Below are 19,798 nucleotides of genomic sequence, written 5' to 3'. Positions count from 1 at the left end.
AACCACAATATCACTTCACACTTGTCAGAATGGCTAAAATCAAAAACACAAGAAATAGCAAGTGTTGGTGAGGATGTGCAGAAAAAGGAACCCTCGTGCACTTTTGGTGGAAATGCAAATTGGTGCAGCCACTTTGGAAAACATTACGGATGTTCCTCAAAATATTAAATATAGAATTACCATACAATCCAGTAATTTCACTGATGGGCATTTAACCAAAGAAAACAAAAGCACTAATTTGAAAGATATATGCAATGCTGTATTTACTGCAGCATTATTTACAATCATCAAGATATAGAAGCAAATGTCCATCAAAAGATGAATGGATAAAGAAGATACGGTGTGTACACACACACAGACAGAAATACTACTCAGCCATAAAAAAGAATGAAATCTTGATATCTGCAACAACACAGATGGACCTAGAGGGTAGAAGGTAGACTTAGAGAAGATAGACATCTTGTAATTTACATTAATATACTATATTAATTGAATCCAATTACATGCATTTTAATATATTTTATAAGACTTATATTTCATGTGATCATGTCCAGATACAGATCTGCTAAAGAGCTAAATTTTACTCTGAGAAAATTCAATAGCTTTCAGACTGTTTCAGCCTTAAAAACAAAATTAGTCTGTAACATATAAATGGATAATGATATGCTATTAACTGCTTATATACTACAAAATGGTCACTTGATTCACTCAAACAATAAATCTTTACTCAATGCGGGCACTGTATAAACTGATGGGAATAAAAAAAAATAATAAAAAAATAAATAAACTGATGGGGATATAGTTAGGAGAAGGGAAGGAAGAGATAGGAGACAACAAAATATAATTGCTAGTTGTACAGAGCTTATACTCCAGAAGGGAAGACAACAGTAAATAAAGATACAAATTATTGTTGGGGCGCTTGGATGGCTCAGTCAATTAAGGGTCAGACTCTTGATCTCAGCTCAGCTCAGGTCTTGATCTCAGGGTTGTTGAGTTCAAGCCTCACACTAGGCATGGAGACTTCTTTAAAAAAAACAACAGATACAAATTATTGTTTTAATAAAATTATAAGTGCTACAAATTAAAAGCATACTGTGAGAGTATATACTTGAGAGACTTGACCTGGTCTGGGAGGTTTCCTTAAAAAAAGTGATATTTAAACAGAGCACTGGAGTGCCTGGGTGGCTCAGTTGGTTAACCATCCAACTTTGGCTCAGGTAGCGATATCGCGGTGAGTTTGAGCCCTGCAGTGCAGAGCCTGCTTGAGATTCCCTCTCTCTCTCTCTCTCTCTCTCTCTCTCTGTCTCCCTCTCTCTGCCAGTCCCCTGTTCTCTCTCAAAATAAATAAATAAACTCTAAAAAAAAAAAAAAAGTACATCATGGGGCATCTGATTCTTGATTTTGGCTCAGGCCATGATCTCAGGGTCATGGGATTGAGTCCCTCATCGGGCTCTGGGCTGAGTGTGGAGCCTGCTTGGGATTCTCTTTTTCTCTCCCTCTGCCCCTCTCCCCCATTCTCACACACACACACACACACACACACACACACACACACACTCTAAAATAAAAAACAACAACAAACACTGAAAAACTTGACAAGCCAATTCAATCACCTACAAATTAAAAAAAAAACTAATATTTAATATTTCTGTGTAGAATGTAGAGATGCAAGAAGAGTTTTCCATAATGTCTGAAAAACAAGGTTAATAAAAGGAAAACATCAGAATCACTGGAAAAATAATTTGAAAAAGAATAGGGGCGCCTAGGTGGCTCCATTGGTTGTGTCTAACTCTTAATCTCAGCTCAGGTCTTGATCTCAGGGTCATGAGTTCAGGCCCCATATTGGGCTCTGCACTGGGCATGAAGCCTACTTTAAAAAAAAAGAATATAATTTTTGCCTTTGATCTCTAAAACTAAGCAGTCACCTTTAAAGCTTTCATCTTTAAAAACTAGCATTCCACTACTCCTAAAACTTGACCATGAAAAAATGGCCATACCCACAGATTTGTTCTTTTTGTTACTCGTATTTCTTAGGGTTACAATATACTCACAAATGATTAGTAAGGCTAGTCATTCCTTTGATTTAACAAGTCTGTTGTAGATGAAGCCATCATGATGATTTAATGGAGGACAAATTCAGTGTGATCAGAGAGCTACTCTAGATTTACACTGAAAAGCAGCTTTATAATATTCCCAGATAGTCACTGCCCTGACATCAGCTTGGGTAGTGTTGTGCATGCTATGCTGCATTTGAAGCATGTTTTCCTATTACCCTCTTTCAAATACAATTAATGGCACTATTGTATCCACTTAGGTTTTCCTTAAAACATGTATTTTGGCATGTATATCATCTGATGTATTTTTTTTAATTAAAACTTAAAAAATTTAGTTTTATGTATGTGTGTAGTGTGTGTGTATGTGTACATGTGTGTATAGTGTGTGTATACATGTGTGTAGTGTGTGTGCACATACATACACACATACATGCACATACAATTAGCCTGGAGCTCAGGGGAGAGTTACAGGCAAAAGATACAAATCTAAATGCACTTAAAGCCATGAGATAAGATGAGATCACCAAGGGAGTGAGTATGGTCAGAGGAGAGGTCTAAGAAATAAGCCATAGGGTACTTCAAAATTTTAAAGTAGGGAAGAAAAGGTGATCCCAACAAACTAATGAGGGGCAGTCAGAGAGTTAAAAAGCAAATCAAGAGAGTGTATGGTGTCCTGAAAGTAAACTGAAGAAAGTGTTCAAGGGTGAGGAAGTAACCAACTGTGTTAATTCATGCCATTAGGGTAAGTAAGCACTAACCACAGGATTTGGTAACAGGAATTCACTAATGACTCTTTCAGAAGAGAGAATGAAGAGAAAAACTTGGAGCCAGCAACTATAAGCAACTCTCTGAAGGTGTTATAAGGGGGACAAAGAAATGTGGCAAAAGCTGAGAGAAGGTCAAGAGAAAGTTTTGGTACTGTTGTTTACTTGTTTCAGAATGGGCAAGGTTATAGCATGTCTGGCATGCTATGCTGTATTGGTGAGCTTGCACTGACATAACAAAATACCATAGACTGAGTGGCTTAAACAAATGTATTTTCTCACAATTCTGAGGGCTGGAGGCTGAGATGTGGCTGCCAGAATGATCAAATTGGTGGACCTCTCTTTCTGGCTTGCAGACAACTACTTTCTTGCTATGTATTCATGTCACAGAAGGAGAACAAGTTCTCTGGTGTCTCTTCTTATAAAAGTACTCACTATTCCTATATGAGGGTGACATGCTCTTCACACCTCATCTAACAGTAAGTACCTTTCAAAAGCCTCATAGCCAAATCCCATCACATTGGGGGGTAGGGTTTAACATACGAATGGGGGTTGGGGGGCCATGTTCAGTCCATAACATATACCAACGTTATCTTACTCTAAACACACAGATAGATCTCATAAATCTTGAAGAAAATATTAGCAATCCAAATCCAGCAAGAATAATACATTATAATCAATTTAGGGTTATTCTAGAAACACAAGGCTTATTTAATACTTGAAAATAAGCCCACCTATTTATCTTATTAAAAGAGTAAAAAAAGATGGGGCGCCTGGTGGCTCAGTAAGTTGAGCATCAGGTCATGATCTCACAGTTTGTGGGTTTGAGCCCCGCATCAGGCTCTGTGCTGACAGCCCAGAGCCTGCTTCAGATTCTGTGTCTTCCTCTTTCTCTGCCCCTCCCCCACTCATTCTCTCTCTCTCTCTCTCTCTCTCAAAAATAAACATTAAAACCATTTTTTAAAAAAAAATAGTAAAAAGAAAAAAATTATAATCTCAATAGATTCAGGGAAAGTATTTCCTAAGATTCAACATCATTTGTGATTTAAAAAAAAAAATTCTAACAAACTATAAATAAGGAAATGTCCTTTAGCCGAGAAAGAACACCTACAGTAAACATCATAATCAAAGGTAACAAGTGAAACGTATCCTCTTGAAATTGGGAGTAAGAAAAAGATATCTACTCTCACTAATTTTATTCAACATTATACTAGAGGTCCTACATACTGTAGTAAAAAAAAGGAAAAGACACAAAACATTTGAGATTTAGAAAGGATGAAATAAAACTCTCAATATTCACAGATAATTATGTACAGAGAAAAACGAAAGATCTACAGAGGATTTAATAGAATCAGTGACTTTATCAGTAACATTTGCTAGGTTTAAAACCAATATAAAAAATTAACTTCATTTCTATCTACCATTCACAATTATAAAATTAAATTTATATTATGATGCCATTTATGGCAATATCAAAAAATATCAAATATTTAGGAATGAATCTAATAAATGTTTAGGGCCTCTACATAAAATATAAAAGAATACTAAGAAAAATTAAAAATTCTAAAATAAATGAAGGGATATGTTGCATTCATGATGGACACTCAATTGTAAAGATATCAATTCTCCCCAAACTGACCTATAGAGTCAATGCAATACCAATCGAAATCAAAAGAAGTTTTTTTGTTTGTTTTTTAAAATTTTTCAGGCTCATCCTAAAATTTACATGAAAATACCAAGGGCCTTGGCAAGGATGTGGGAAAAAAGGAAGCCTCGTGCACTGGTGGTGGGAATGTAAACTGATGGAGCCACTGTGGAAAACAGTATGGAGGTGCCTCAAAAACTTAAAAACAGAAGTATCATATGATCCAGTAATTTCACTATTGGGTATTTACCCAAACACTAATTTGAACATACAAAGGACCAAGAAAACATAAGACCATCTTTAAGAAGAAGAACAAGATAGGAGGACTTGTTCTACCAGATATCAAAACAATTCAAAAGCTATAGCAATTAAGACAAGTGACGCTGGTGCAACAAAAGACCAATGGACTAGAGAAAATAACCCAGACACAGACCCACACAAATATGGACACTGAAATCTATGACAAAAGTGGTATTACAGAGCAATGGAGAAAGAAGAGGCTTTTCAATAGTGTGCTGGACAACTGGGTAACAATATAGAAAAAAATCAACCTCTTCCTTAAATCGTATCTAAAAATGATTCCACATAGATTTTAGACATAAATGTGGAAAACAAAAACACAAAATGTCCAGATTTTAGGGCACAGGTTCTTTGAGGTCCTCTAACCCCAGGAGCCTGTTGATAGAATTCTAACATATAAAGATATTTTTGATACACCCTGTATGCTCTCATGCCTTACCATTTTAGTGTGCAACTTCTAACTTATGGCATCTACGTATCTCTGCCTGAAGTTTCCTAGGACTTGTTTTTGAGTGCTGAGAACTACTGCCATACCATAACCAGCACCCAACCAACAACTGATACATATGAAGAACATGTGTGAGGAACACGATGTTGTGAGGAACACCAGCTCCCAGAGTTACCCAGAGATCCCAACTTGTTAGTCACTTGCATGATAGCATACCCTTTATTCAGCCCCTTCACTTCCCTGCCTTAAATCCAGTATATTTCTTGGTGATCATTCCCCACATGAATTACTTATATTTGAATCCTTGTCTCAGAATCTGCTTCTTGAGAAACCAAGACAACTAAGACTCAGAGTTACCATGAACTAGAGTGGTGAAAAACAATTACTTCTCTATTTTCATAACTGCTAACTGAAGGAAATGCTAAAGTTCAGTTACAAATAAAAATGACAGACCAAAGTGGTATTAGTGGTACCTATGACTCTGTCTCTAACAGAAATCACAGATGTTTTAAGATTACATGACATTTGCTGTAAATATCTCAAAATAGTTTTTACACTCCTTACTACTTTGAAATTGTTATTAGGTAACTACTGAACTGCACATGATTGCAGTCTCTCTGTCAATAATATTGTGCAGTCTTCCTGTCTGTAAGGTCACCTGTTGAGCAACTATCTCTGGATCAACTAATTATTCAGCCACAAAACAGTTGAGAGTGTTCTACAACTAGAGATGAACTAAAAAGGATAAACTCTGGTGTTCTTGGAAAACCTATTCTTGTGTTTTAGTGTAATATAAAAGTTATACATATAAAAAAAGTTATACATATATAAAATATATATATATACATATATATGTATGTATAAGTATATGTATATATGTATGTATATATACACATATACGTGTATATATGTATATATATAAAAAAGTTATATACATATAAAAAGTTATATATATAAAAGTTGCATATAATACAATTAAATACAATTAAACTTTATCCTGTGGGTTTTTTTCAATGTGTATTTACTTATTTTTGAGAAAGAGAGATGGAGAGCAAGGAGAGGAGGGGCAGAGAGAGGAGGAGAGAGAATCCCAAGCAGGATACATGCTGTCAGTTCAGAGTCTAGTGTGGGGCTCGAACTCACAAACCATGAGATCATGCCCTGAGCCGAAGTCAGGTGCTTAACTGACTGAGCCACTCAGGCACCCCAAAACACCAGAAGATTCTTAAAACCTCTATAAGGTGGAGATGGGCAGGGAGGGCAGTCCTAATGGCACTGTACTTCTCAAATAGCAACACTGGTAGCTAGAAAGCAACAGAACCAGAACATAATCCTGAGAAAATTTTCAACACAATTCTAGTCCTAGCCAAATCAAGCATAAAAGAAGAACTCTTTAGGCTTGCAATACCTTCAAATTTTTTTTTCCCATTCACCCTTTTCAGGAATCTACTAAAAGAGTATCCCTATCAGGCAAGGGAAGAAGATAAATGATGCTAAGAAACAGGGCAAACAGAATCTCCTAAGGTTCATAAAATTCAAAAATGACAGCTCTGCTATTTTAGGCTTGGAGAGCAACTAAGCCAGAGTGGGGGCAAAAAAGTTTCCAGGGTAACTCTTATGTGGGATTATAGCAAGAGGAGATCCAAAGACTGCCAGAGGTTTGGGGGTGAATTAGGTATATACAAAATGAAGCAAACAGTAAAACAAAGTTACTAGTAACTCCAAAGTAATTATTCTGTGAAGAGCATTTTACACAATCTTAGCAATGTGAATATTTACCCAAATGTTATGAGATATCTACATCAGCAAGACAGGAGGAAGGGAAGTCAATGTGTATATGTGGCAAAAGTAGAGATGGGGATGGGGGACATCAGCCAGTGGACTGAAGTCTCAGATTCCACAGGAAGAAGACAAGAGAGGATACATAAAACTAAAAGGAAAAAAAAAATCAAGAAATGGGAACATTAGCAAGTTACTTAGAAACATGAAAGGAAATACCAAAACACGCAATTTGACAAGTAACTCCCTCAGGACACAGGAATAAGAATGGGATGAAAGGAGTAATTCTTTCCATTGTGAATCGAGTAGTACTATTTCACTTCTTAAATTACATACATATGCTATTCTTTAAACATAAAAATTAATTTTGTAAAATGTAAATTTTAAACAAAGTCAAATAACATTTATTTTCCACCTGCCTACTACCTACAGGGAGCATACCAGATTTCCCATTAATACTATCACTATTTCTGAGGCCAGCTTTGCAGAGTATGATTACCCCGATTTTTCTCAGATGAGAAAACTGAAAATGACAATGAAAAAGGAACATTTTTTGTTTTTTTATTTCTTTTGTTTATGTTTTATTTGGTCCTTTACCTTTCCAGCAGTAGCAAAATATTCACCATCAGGGGACCATTCCATCAAATGTACAGACACTGAGGTTCTAAAAAAAAAAAAAAAAAAAAGTTAACCAGTCCGCATTTTTAAAATCTGGAACACTGTATATATAAATGGTCAAAACAAGATTTTCATAACATATCAGAACAAGAGTGTTTTCACCTCCCTTAAAATACAAATTAATTATGAAAACCAATCCAAAGTTGACTTTGGAGACCCAAAGAAGAATGCAATCAACATGCATAAAAGACATCTCCACCTACCTGCCCCATGAATGTCCAAAATATAACAAGTTAAAAACTGAGCTCACTCATCTCCCCTGGCTAAGTGGGTCCCTGCACATAATCCATACTGTCAGTGGTATAGCCATTCTTCCACTTAAGAGTAGCTGGCAACTTGTATCACATCTTCCTCTTCCCCATCCCTATCTACATCTCATCCATTAAGGAGTAATTCCCAAGTTCTGAGGTTGTAACTCGAAAAATATTTTTGTCCTTTTTTTAACCAATCAACTGTAACACAAACTAAAGGTTAATATGGGTTTGGGTTAGAAGTCCACTTTCTAGGCTTCTAAATGTAATGGTACTATCAAAAAACAGAGATCACTGTGCAAGGGAACATATTTTAGGATGACTGGTTTTTTTAATTAATGAGAACAACAGAGTTAGACACTAACTTGCACTGCCAGATGCACTTCCAATCATTTAAAACTGGAGGAATTTTATTATCAATTTCTTCCTCCTCTTCCAGAATGTCACCTCCTGGAGGAGCCCACAACTGAACAGAATCGGTTGCTGTCAACAATCTGTTATCTGAAAATTAAAGAAAGTTCTAATGAATACGCATGGCTTATCTGGAGAAAGAATTGCACATGTGGGCTTATATTTAGGTTTATAAACTATTCTGTGAAAACCAAGACATATCCATTTCAAAGTTCTAAGAATCCACTACACAAGAAAGGGTAAGTCTCGGGTGAAACTTGACAACAAAAAAGAAAAGCTTACTGGCAAAGAGCTACTGTGTATCAGGTAAATCTTAAAAACAAAACAAAACAAAAAAAGCAAAAGTACAACAACAAAACAAACGCAAAACACTCTGATATGTAAACATAGAATGTTCTCAGGATATAAAACAGAACTAAAGATTAATGAAATTTGTTTTTCTACAAAATTAACATTATTAATCATGAATGTAAAGAGGGGCAATGGCCATTATCATTAGGGGTTTCTAATTTTTCAAATTTAAAGACAAAATTTCCTAAAACACACAAAAAAATGAGATAGGGGTTTTTTTTGGCCGTGTTTTATTTCTGAGTTTATTTCTTATTAAACACAGTGTAAGTGTTAACTAAGGAAACAAATCATCACTGTTTCTAGAATAAAACATTCAAAGGCAGGGAATAAAAGCACAGAACTCAAAGTAAATTAAGCACTGTACAAAGCAGTGTATACCAAGAAGAAAAAAAAATACACTCATTAACAAAAAGAAAATATTCTACACTGACCATTTTATTATGAGAAACTATATTACATTGTAATCAGACATTTCTAAATGAACATTTACTCTTTATAATTTCTAAATATAATCACTAAATACCTTGAGGGTCCCATGCTAAATTGTATGTCACAGAACTCAAAAAAAACTGCCCCGTTTTAAGCCACTGACACTTGAGTTGCTGAAACATATAGAAAGAAAAAAGAAACATATGTTTTTAAAGTAATATCCACAAATATTACCATTTTATCATTTTATTCACCTTAAGACTTTATGATCTAAAACAAAGATGTAAATATTTCACTATTATTTTGAAAATATTGCTCCTAAAATAACTTCCAATAGTTACTTATTATTTACTCTACCACATCAAGCTGCTTGCCATGCCCAAAGCATGTTCTCTCAGGCTTCCTTCCATGTCTATAAACACATTCTCAGATGTAGGACATGCTTTTTCTCTCTTCTCCACCTGCAAGCTCCCATGCTTACATCTATATCCAGCTAAATCACCACCTCTGCTGACATCCCGGCAGCAGCCATGGTACCCTTTACATCCCATTTTAACAGTGGCCACATGCATGTGTCTGAATCTCCTAGTAAACTCCAGCTCTTCAAGGCAGGAATTATGCCATAATAAGCTTTGTGTCTTGAGTGCTGTAATGGCTGGAACATATGCAGACACTCAATACATGTTTGTGAAAACAAATGCACATTAGAAAGAAGTGAAAATTATCATAATCTTATGGACTCAACATCTAAAATAAAACTAGATGTATCTCCCAAAGTCAACAAATTTGAACCACACAATATATACAATCCACAAATCTATATTATGTGTATTATATTTATTTGACTAATTTCCAGTCTTTTTTCTATTTTCATTCTAAAAGATAGAAAGATTTAAAGTGTAAAAGTCAAAGGCCTTTGCCATGAAATACAGTAAGTGAAAAAAAGTTGAGATATTTCTTTGTAGTACATAAATACAAAATGTCCTTTTGTAAAGTATAGTGCATGTAAAGCCACGTCACCTTAGGCAAGTTATACATCAACTGCTTGGCAAGTAGTAATAATTTAATAAACAGAAATTCCCTCTCTCTGTATGATACTTTTTAAATACTTAACAAATACTTCATTCAAGGTATCATGACCATCCAGAGCCACAATTTTAAAATAACTGCAAAACCTGAATTTCATTATCTAAAAATAATTATATATATTTATAAATATATACATATATATTTATTTATATTTATATTTAAGTGTATTTATTTATTGGTGGGGGGAGAGGGGAAGAGAGGGAGAGAGAGAATCTCGAGCAGACTCCACACCATCAATGCAGATTTGGATGCAAGGCTCAAACTCACAAACCCATGAGATCATGACCTGAGCAGAAATTAAGAGTCAGATGCTTAACTGACCGAGCCACCCAGGCGCCCCTGTGAATTTTAAGTAAAATAAAATATAGCACCTAGAATGAATTTGAATGGTTGGTTCTCAATGTGATACGCTAGACCATTTAGCTGATTTATGAGTTTACCTAAGCTCCTAACTCCTTCACTCAACAAGTATTCAGAAGCACCTATTGTGTTCCAGGTCTTGTTCTAAGTACTTCAGATGCACCAGTGAACAAAAGAAACAAAGCTCCATACCCTCATGGAGCTTACATTCTAAACAGTAAATAACAAACAAGATAAATGCTGTGGGAAAAAAGTTTAAAATAGAAGGATGAGGGGTTAAAATAAAAGTGGTTTTGTTTTAAAATGGGCAATTTTAAAAATGGGCGGATCCCCATTGGGAAGGTATTATTGAGAAAATACTTACAGGATCTGAAGGAGCTGACCTTGGAGTTACCCAGAGAAAGAAAAACATTCCAGACAAGAGAAAAAACAATGCAAAGACCTAAGATGGGAAAGTAACTGTTCAAAGAATAAAAATGCCAGTGTGGCTGGAGTAACATTAGAGGACAAAAATAGTAGGAGTCAAGCTCTGAGAGGTGTTAAGTGAGTACTAGAGGGAAAAAAGACTATAGAGTCTATTGTAAGGCTTTTTGGCTTTGTGTCTGAGAGAAATAGGGAGTTTTAGGTGGAGAAGTGTGTCATGACCTGCTGTGTTGAGAAAAGAGAAGAGAAGGATATAAAACATATCAGAGACTACTCCAGTAATCTAGACAAGAAAAAATAGTAGTTCAACTAAGGTAGATTACAATTAACAAGGTAAATATCAATTAGCAATATTATAGAAAACTGGGTTTCTAAAAGGTCTAGGGGTATATCTCTAGTGAATGTAGAAGATCTTACCATCAAAAGCACCAGACCAACTTCAGATGGGTATTCCAGACCACATTCAGCACTAGCTCTTGTAAGGCACTCTTTACTGCTATCAACTGGATTCTAAACTTAACTCTAAAAAACTTCTACTACCACTGAATACTTACACAATTTCTCTTATGAGAATTTATGCCCAAGGGCTCAAAAATACAAACAGCATTACCATACGAAGCTGCAATCTAAAAAGAAATGAACAAAGCATTAACATTTAGGAAAAGAAAATAAAGACGACATCCTTTTCACAATAATGTATAAGCTAATTACATATAATACAATCCCAATACAGTATTCATGATTTATTCCATCCCATAAATATAACTGGAAAAGAATCGGATTTAAGAATCCCTTCTCTGTTGTCAAAAATTCATCAGGCTTTACTTTACACATCAAATACAAGGTTGAACTATTCAAAGAAATCATCCTTTTCTGTAAGAATTTTTTTAACATAGGAATAACTTTATTAACAAAGATAGCATTTCAATGGCACATTTGCCAGAAATTTTATAATCCAGTGAAAAATAATATAAAAACCATGAGAAGCAGAAAAAGATATCAAAGAGTATTAAACAGGTATTCAAAAGACATCAAATAAAATGACATTAATTATACTGTGAAACAAAAAAAAATTAAATGGGAAAATCATCTAGAAAAAGGAATAGAGAAAATGGACTAAGGAGAGATCAGAGACTCCACTGCAAGTGGAAGAGAAAGAGCTGATGTAGACATCTCCATCGGACTTAAGATAGAGATCTGGGTTCCAGGTCACATACCTGATAAAAAGGGACATAAATCCTCTGTTCCTGGAAGCTACCAGAGCCTGGTAGAGATGATTTTTTTTAATATGAAATTTATTGTCAAATTGGTTTCCATACAACCCCCAGTGCTCATCCCAAAAGGTGCTCTCCTCAATACCCATCACCCACCCTCCCCTCCCTCTCCCCCCATCAACCCTCAGTTTGTTCTCAGTTTTTAAGAGTCTCTTATGCTTTGGCTCTCTCCCTCTCTAACCTCTTTTTTTTTTTTTCTTCCCCTCCCCCATGGTCTTCTGTTAAGTTTCTCAGGATCCACCTAAGAGTGAAAACATATGGTATCTGTCTTTCTCTCTAAGACTTACTTCACTTAGCATAACACTCTCCGGTTCCATCCATGTTGCTACAAAAGGCCATATTTCATTTTTCTCATTGCCACATAATATTCCATTGTGTATATAAACCACAATTTCTTTATTCATTCATCAGTTGATGGACATTTAGGCTCTTTCCATAATTTGGCTATTGTTGAGAGTGCTGCTATAAACATTGGGGGTACAAGTGCCCCTATGCATCAGCACTCTTGTATCCCTTGGGTAAATTCCTAGCAGTGCTATTGCTGGGTCATAGGGTAGATCTAGTTTTAATTTTTTGAGGAACCTCCACACTGTTTTCCAGAGCAGCTGCACCAGTTTGCATTCCCACCAACAGTGCAAGAGGGTTCCCATTTCTCCACATCCTCTCTAGCATCTATAGTCTCCTGATTTGTTCATTTTTGGAATAATTCCTTGAGAGCCAATTCCCAGTTCACCCTCCTCTTGGCAAGAGGGAATCAACTACAGGGAACAGACCAAAAACCATTCTTGCTGACACCTAGAACACTAAATTAGGTATATATATTTTTTAAAGGCCAGTCAAAAAATGTCTACTGTCACCTCAGGGCTCTCTCACACCAAAAAGTGATTTTAACTGTCACTTAATATCTAACACTCTTTCCACGAAAAAGCTCTTAATGTACAATGGTAGGGAGGAAGCTACTTCAAATGCCCACCCGAGGTAAACACCAAGGCAAAAACTGTTAGGTTAGGAATGATCACATTCAACTTGTCAGCTGATGAATGAATGATTATAATTGGCTAACATAGTCATAAATGACAAAGCTATCACCAAAAGGTCTGGCAATAAAGGAAATAAAAGAAGATGGCAATAAAAAAACAATAAATCGAAGGTGTCATTTTTGCCTTCTTTATCTTCAACCAGGTAAGGAAAAGTGGAAACAGGGTTATGAACACTAAGGTCCTATATATGAAAGGAAACTTTGCTCCCAGATAATTTATTGTGATCATTACCAGCCCATAAATAATTTACTAAAATTCATCTGGGAGAACTATCATACAACTCCAAGCAGGTTTAAAGATACCCTACTTGGTTTAAGGAAATGAACAATGAAAAATTAATGAAAGAAATCTGGCACTCTCAGTGTTTTCTAAGAGTAAGCAACGCCTAGTGGGGGAAAAAAACAGGATAAAAATCAGAAAAGCAGGAAACAAGTGTCAAAAAACACCAGGAAATTCAGTGTTTCAATACTAGGTCAATTACATCACTGGATTGCCATATTGTGCCACATTTACACAAATACTAAAGCTTGATACAAGCAGCAAGGTGGGACGCTAGAAACAGTGTAATAATAATTTGTTACTTGGCATAAATTTGCATCATTACTATTTATCACCATGAAAATTCTGATTTAACATATCCTTGTTAAAATGTGTTATTTCTCAGTAAAAAACAATTGCTAGAACACTAAGACTATTTAAATCATTATAATTATTACAGGAAAAGTCTCATTTTTATACTGTGGAGATACTGACGCAACACTGGCCTTACTGAGCTGTTAGAATATAGACTGAATATGCTACATTTACTTCACATACAACCAAAATTTGATGTATATCATGTTTGATGTGTATTTTGGGGGAGAGGTATATGTGAGATGCAAACTACTTTAAAATAAACCCTCTGTTTTAGAGTCTGAATGAATGAACCTTAAGATTCTTCAATTAATGAATAAACTTTCATTAAATTAACAGAAGTTCTACAAAGCTGCTGTTACATGACAAATATTATATTAGACACTAACAACTAGCCAGATTTCTTTATAAAAATTTAATGTTGCTGTGATTTGGGCAAGATAAGGGATGCTATGCAGACAAGAGAAAAGCTTACTTACTTCCCTACTACTGGCTTAACAGTTGCTAGAATTATCAACTAGCAGAACATCAGTATGCACAGGACCGTAAGGCCTACAGAACTTTCAAGACAGTGTACACCTGCAGAATAATCATCTCATTATCAGCTTAATGGCCCCTTACCATTTGTATACATTCTATCACTTTATCCACTCCTGTCAACCACCACCTAAGCAAGGTGTATTAATAAGAAATTGTAAACAAGCCTTGTATAAAAGGATAAGAATGCATTAAAAGATGGCATTTAATAAGGTAATTAAATCCCTTACTCTTCCATGTTGGTTAGAACACTCCACACAGCTGACTTGGATGTTTCCATGCTTAGCACCAGGAATGATCTGCACACATTCAAAGTCACTTGCCAAAATAACAATATCACAGCCTGATCCATACGCCTAAAAGAGAAAAGTTTTACAGTATATAAGATATGTAACTTATGAATTATACCTTAGATTTTGTTGCCACCATAGACTCTGACACATTTTTACAAAGATAGTTCATGTGAGAATATTTAGTTATCAATTTCCAAATAAGACATTAAAAGTCACATCATAAATAAATGCCACATAATAAAACAGGATGATGACACCCCATGAATTATCTTTCAACAACTAGTACTAACAAAGAAAGGATTTTTCTAGTTCTTCAACCCTACAGCCTAAGTCCCTGCAGGTCATAAATCTTCCTGTTCAGAGCTTCTCTCCAAAGCTCATCTTAGTGAACCCTAAAGAATAAAACCTCCATCTGAAAATAATAAGGCATCAAAGGCTGCAACTGTGTTCCCAGGGTTCAAACCAGGCTTGACAAAGATCAAGAAAGAAATCAGATGAATTTTCCAACACAAATCCACATGGCTTAAAGAGCTAGTTAAATAGACATGAGCCCCCAAGGCAGAATTACATGCACTAAGGCAAAGACTAAACTTAAACTCATCAACCGCCTAAGAGTGAATCCATGATGCTGTCTGCCTCTCTCCTCCCCTTCAACCTTACAAGGTGTGAGGGAGAGAGGAAACCAGCCCAAAGTGGCTTCACACACACACACACAAACACACACACACACACACACACACACACACACAAATTAATTAACTTAATTTAAAAATAAACTGATTTATATAAAATGTTGACAAGTATAACTATATAGCCTGCAAAATAAAATAGAACACAAAATTAAGTTCCTGGAAAATTCCTTGTTCAACAAAACTATAACGAGTAAAACCAAATGTTTCTTCCTATTGCCACACTTCTTGATGTATGCTATTCCTGTTTTGCAACTTTGTGAATTTTATGAAGACATAAGGGGCAGAGGCAGAGCGTGAGGACACTTTTCCTTTTTCTCCCAAACTCAACTTGTGAGTAAATATTCAAAACAACCTAACAATCTAATTCTGAAGTGAAAAAGCCCCTTATATACACATGTGTGTATATACACCAAAAAAAATGATTTATGAGGTGGTATTTTATCCCACGATTTCTACACCTTTAAGCAATATAGTCCTGTCCTAGAAAACATAGATATCCAATAAATAAATAAATAAATAAATAAATAAATAAATAAATAAATACACAAAACATAGATATCCAACAGCCAGGGCTGAATGTGATGACATCGAACTCCATGACCTGTGTCCTGATGAGATCCACACATGGCTGCTAATGAAAGAGAAAATGAAGATAAAGACCAGATAGGAAGACAAATACTACTTCTACTGGTTACTAAAACTCCCAACACTGCCAAAATCCTGCTGCAACTACTATAAACCATCTTCAACTCATGTATTAATAAATACCAAAAAGTTCACCAAAAAAAAAAAAAAAAGGAATTATTGGCAGGGGAAATATGGAAAAAAATCACTTCTAGGAGGAAGTAACTACTTATATTCTTATAGACAAGGCAGATTTACTACACCAAGCACTCAAGAAAGCAAAACTGAAAGGGAATATTGAGCATAGGAGAAAGCAATGTTTGTATCACTCTAATAATCTTTAAAATTACGTTATTAATCCTTACAAAAAAAGAAAAAATTTTATAACTATGAATGGTGATGGATGTTGACTAGACTTACTGTGGTGATCATTTCACAATGCATACAGATAGTGAATCATGCTGTACACCTGAAACTAATATAATGTTATATGTCAATTATACCTCAAAAGAAAAAATTTTATTAAAATTACAAAAATAATCCTACCTTTGAACAATATTTCAAATTTTCCAAAGTGCTTTATAGTATTATCTCAACAAAGTGAATTGATGAAAAGAGCATCAACTGATGAATGGATAAAGATGTGGTTTATGTATACAATGGAATACTACTTGGCAATGAGAAAGAATGAAATCTAGCCATCTGCAACAATGTGGATGGAAATGGAGGGTATTATGCTAAGTGAAATAAGTCAGGCAGAGAAAGACACCATATGTTTTCACTCATATGTGGATCTTGAGAAACTTAACAGAAGACCATGGGGAAAGGGAAAGGGGGGAAAAAGTTACAGAGGGAGAGAGGCAAACCATAAGAGACTCTTAAGGACTGAGAACAAACTAAGGGTTGATAGGGGGAGAGGGGAAAGTGGGTGATGGGCATGGTGAGGGCACTTGTTGGGATGAGCACCGGGTGTTGTATGGAAACCAATTTGAAAATAAATTATATTTTTAAAAAATTATTTGTATTTAAAAATAAAGTAAAGTGGTTACTAGAAGCTGAAAAAAAAGAAAAGAGCATAAACTTTAGTTTGAAATCATATATGCAGGGTTTTCAATTTGGGCTCGGCCATTCTCAGTGATCTTAAGTTAGAAGTAACAGTTACCTCTTGAGACAACTGTGAAAATTAAAGTAGAAAATCTATTTGCAGAATGCTTAGCACACATCATTCATTTAAGAAGAAAAAACAAACAAACAAACAAACAAACAACAACAACAAAAAACAATGCATGAAGTCCCAAGCCTGTGCTAGGGACTGGGAATATACAACCACAGGACGTGGGAAGTCTAACGGGAAGATAACCAAGTGAATCACCAGTCACAACTAAATGACAAACTGCCATGACAGAGATACCCACAAAATATCAGAAGACAAAAGGTACTCAATAAATGTTATGTTACTCCCCCTTTAATCTTTGCAACAAACCTGAAAGGAAGATATCGTTATCATTGTATAAAGATTAAAATTCATCAATTTGCCCAAGATTATATGGTTAATAAGGGGAAGATGTTCCAACTCAAGTCCTTACAATTTTTAGGCTATTTTCTCCTACACTACATGTCAACGATACTTAAAGTATTCCAGATAAATATTAGTATCCCTGCTTCTCTAAAGATGGGCATTTCTAGCAACTGCTACTAGAGACAGATAGGCTTTTACTGATCAATCACCAAAAAGGATGTTTAATCTTCCCTAGATATTCAAAATGCCAGATCTTTTCCAGAGTACATGGACTATACTCCTTAGCTGTAGGGAACCTTGACATCTTTCTGATCCTGCAATATATGTTCTCAAACTTGGCTGCATCAAAATCAAAATTACCTAAGGAACCTATTAAACACACAGATTGTTTGGTCCCACCCCAGACTTACTAAATCAAAATCTTCATGGATAAAAGAATTTGACAATATCTACCAAAATTTTAAATATACTTTTTGATCAAACAACTCTTTAATTTACCCTACAACCATACTTTAAAAAGTTTGCCAAAATATATGTAGAAGGATAGTCACTGCCTTACTATTTGTAACAGCAAAAACTGAAGATAATCATACTGTCCATCAGTAAAGGAGGTTAAATAAATTACTGACTATCCATATACTGGAACACTATGTAGCTACTAAAAGTTTAGACACCACAAGTCTAAAATGATCTCAAATTCTCATCAAACTAATAATTCACATCAAAAGGGAGCAACTTGTGTCTAGTACTGGCTTCCTGGAACCCACAAGTAGGCATTACCTACGATTTTATATAATAATACCTATGATCATGGCGGGAGCAGAACCCCCCAAACTACTGCACACTAACAGTTTGCCAAAGTACAGAGGAAGCATATTCTTACTCTTTAGCTAAAGAGTCTAAAGCAGGGAAAAACAAGGGCCCCCAAATCAGTCAATACTGAATCACATACGTTCTATAACTGAAATCTCACAAGATTTTAATGATTTACATAAGCATGTGTTTAGTATCTGTCAGGTTCCCACTACAATGGAATGTCCATCAGAGCAAACAACCATGTCCTGTTTTACCATGTACTCCCAGCACTTCGCATTAGCAGCCCTCAATACATATACATATAGTGAATAAATGATCCAAATCTTCCCAATTTCTGGCTCTAGAAGTCTCAGCACCTTAAAACCTAGTCAAAGAACATGAAGTTCAGACAGAACTGACCAACTTTACAATAGTACCTACACAAGGAAAGAAAGATTTTGATTTTCCAGCCTAACAGTATATGGATTTAGAAGACCTACCAGAAGGGAATCTACCAAAGCCCTCCTCAGTAATCTATCATTTACTGAATACTTTACTATGATATAAGGCCATCTGCTAAGTCTTTAGGAACAATGTATCTTCACAGGCCACCTTTTAAAGATGGAGAAATCCAAGCCCAGAAAGGTAAGTAGTTTGCCCAAGGTCACAGAGTGAGGATTCATTTGCTTTATAATAAAGCTCCTGCTCTTTCCCACTACCTCACCCCATCTCTACTCTATTAAGATGTCTTCCGAGTGATAGAAGGCCTATGTTCATCCTTGTAATCCCAAGTAATTTACCACAGCCCCTAGCACAAAGTACTTGGTAAAAACCAACAGCTAATAAGGTTTATACAAAACCTATAATTACTTAAGAGATTCCCATTCTCTCAATTTTAGGGCAAAAGCAATTTTGTTTCCATTCTTCTTTTTCAGAATTCGTTCTTTAAGAGGAAGAATTTTCAGTGCAGGAGGAAAAGAGGGTGCTCACTGGAACTACACACAATTACTAAAATGAACCCATGGAGTAAGGAGTGGGCTCTTTCACTAGGTAAAAGAAATATCATGGACTTGGCGGAGCATACACTATTCCATATTGGGAGGTAAGCCACAGGATCGTGCTGGAAAGCAGGAAAGGGGGCAGTAAGCCTTTTCTGCAGCAAACGGAATCCCTTAGCCAGGTTCTTCTTCCCTCAGGTTCTTGGCAGAGCCACTGCTGTGCCATAGCACTATACACCAGTTATAACAGTACCAACCTATAAAATGTTTTGTCTCAAAGTCAAGGATATGATTTGGCCCCAACACAGAGACAAATCCCAAGAAAAGAGAAAACATCTTAGAAAAACACACTTTCCCTCCATTCATGTGGGAGGATTTCTTTTATGGAAGAACGGAACTGCCCTGATGAGG

The 19,798-nt window shown here is 35.6% G+C and overlaps 1 protein-coding gene across 4 annotated transcripts in view; it reads right to left on the bottom strand.

The window, feature by feature from the left end:
- The window catches only part of DMXL2 (Dmx like 2), a 159,587-nt gene that overhangs the window by 113,800 nt on the left and 25,989 nt on the right, over positions 1 to 19,798 (bottom strand). For all 4 annotated transcript variants that reach the window (XM_030318191.2, XM_030318193.2, XM_030318192.2 and 1 more), the window contains exons 2-6: positions 14,697 to 14,822; positions 11,537 to 11,608; positions 9,205 to 9,283; positions 8,285 to 8,420; positions 7,588 to 7,654 (exon numbers count right to left, since the gene is read on the bottom strand). In XM_030318191.2, coding sequence (XP_030174051.1) covers positions 7,588 to 7,654; positions 8,285 to 8,420; positions 9,205 to 9,283; positions 11,537 to 11,608; positions 14,697 to 14,822 — 480 coding nt within the window. The remainder of the gene's footprint in view (positions 1 to 7,587; positions 7,655 to 8,284; positions 8,421 to 9,204; positions 9,284 to 11,536; positions 11,609 to 14,696; positions 14,823 to 19,798) is intronic.

This window comes from Lynx canadensis, chromosome B3, assembly GCF_007474595.2.
Source record: "Lynx canadensis isolate LIC74 chromosome B3, mLynCan4.pri.v2, whole genome shotgun sequence".
In the NCBI taxonomy this organism is placed as follows: domain Eukaryota; kingdom Metazoa; phylum Chordata; class Mammalia; order Carnivora; family Felidae; genus Lynx; species Lynx canadensis.
This window is presented reverse-complemented; position numbering and strand designations above follow the sequence as displayed.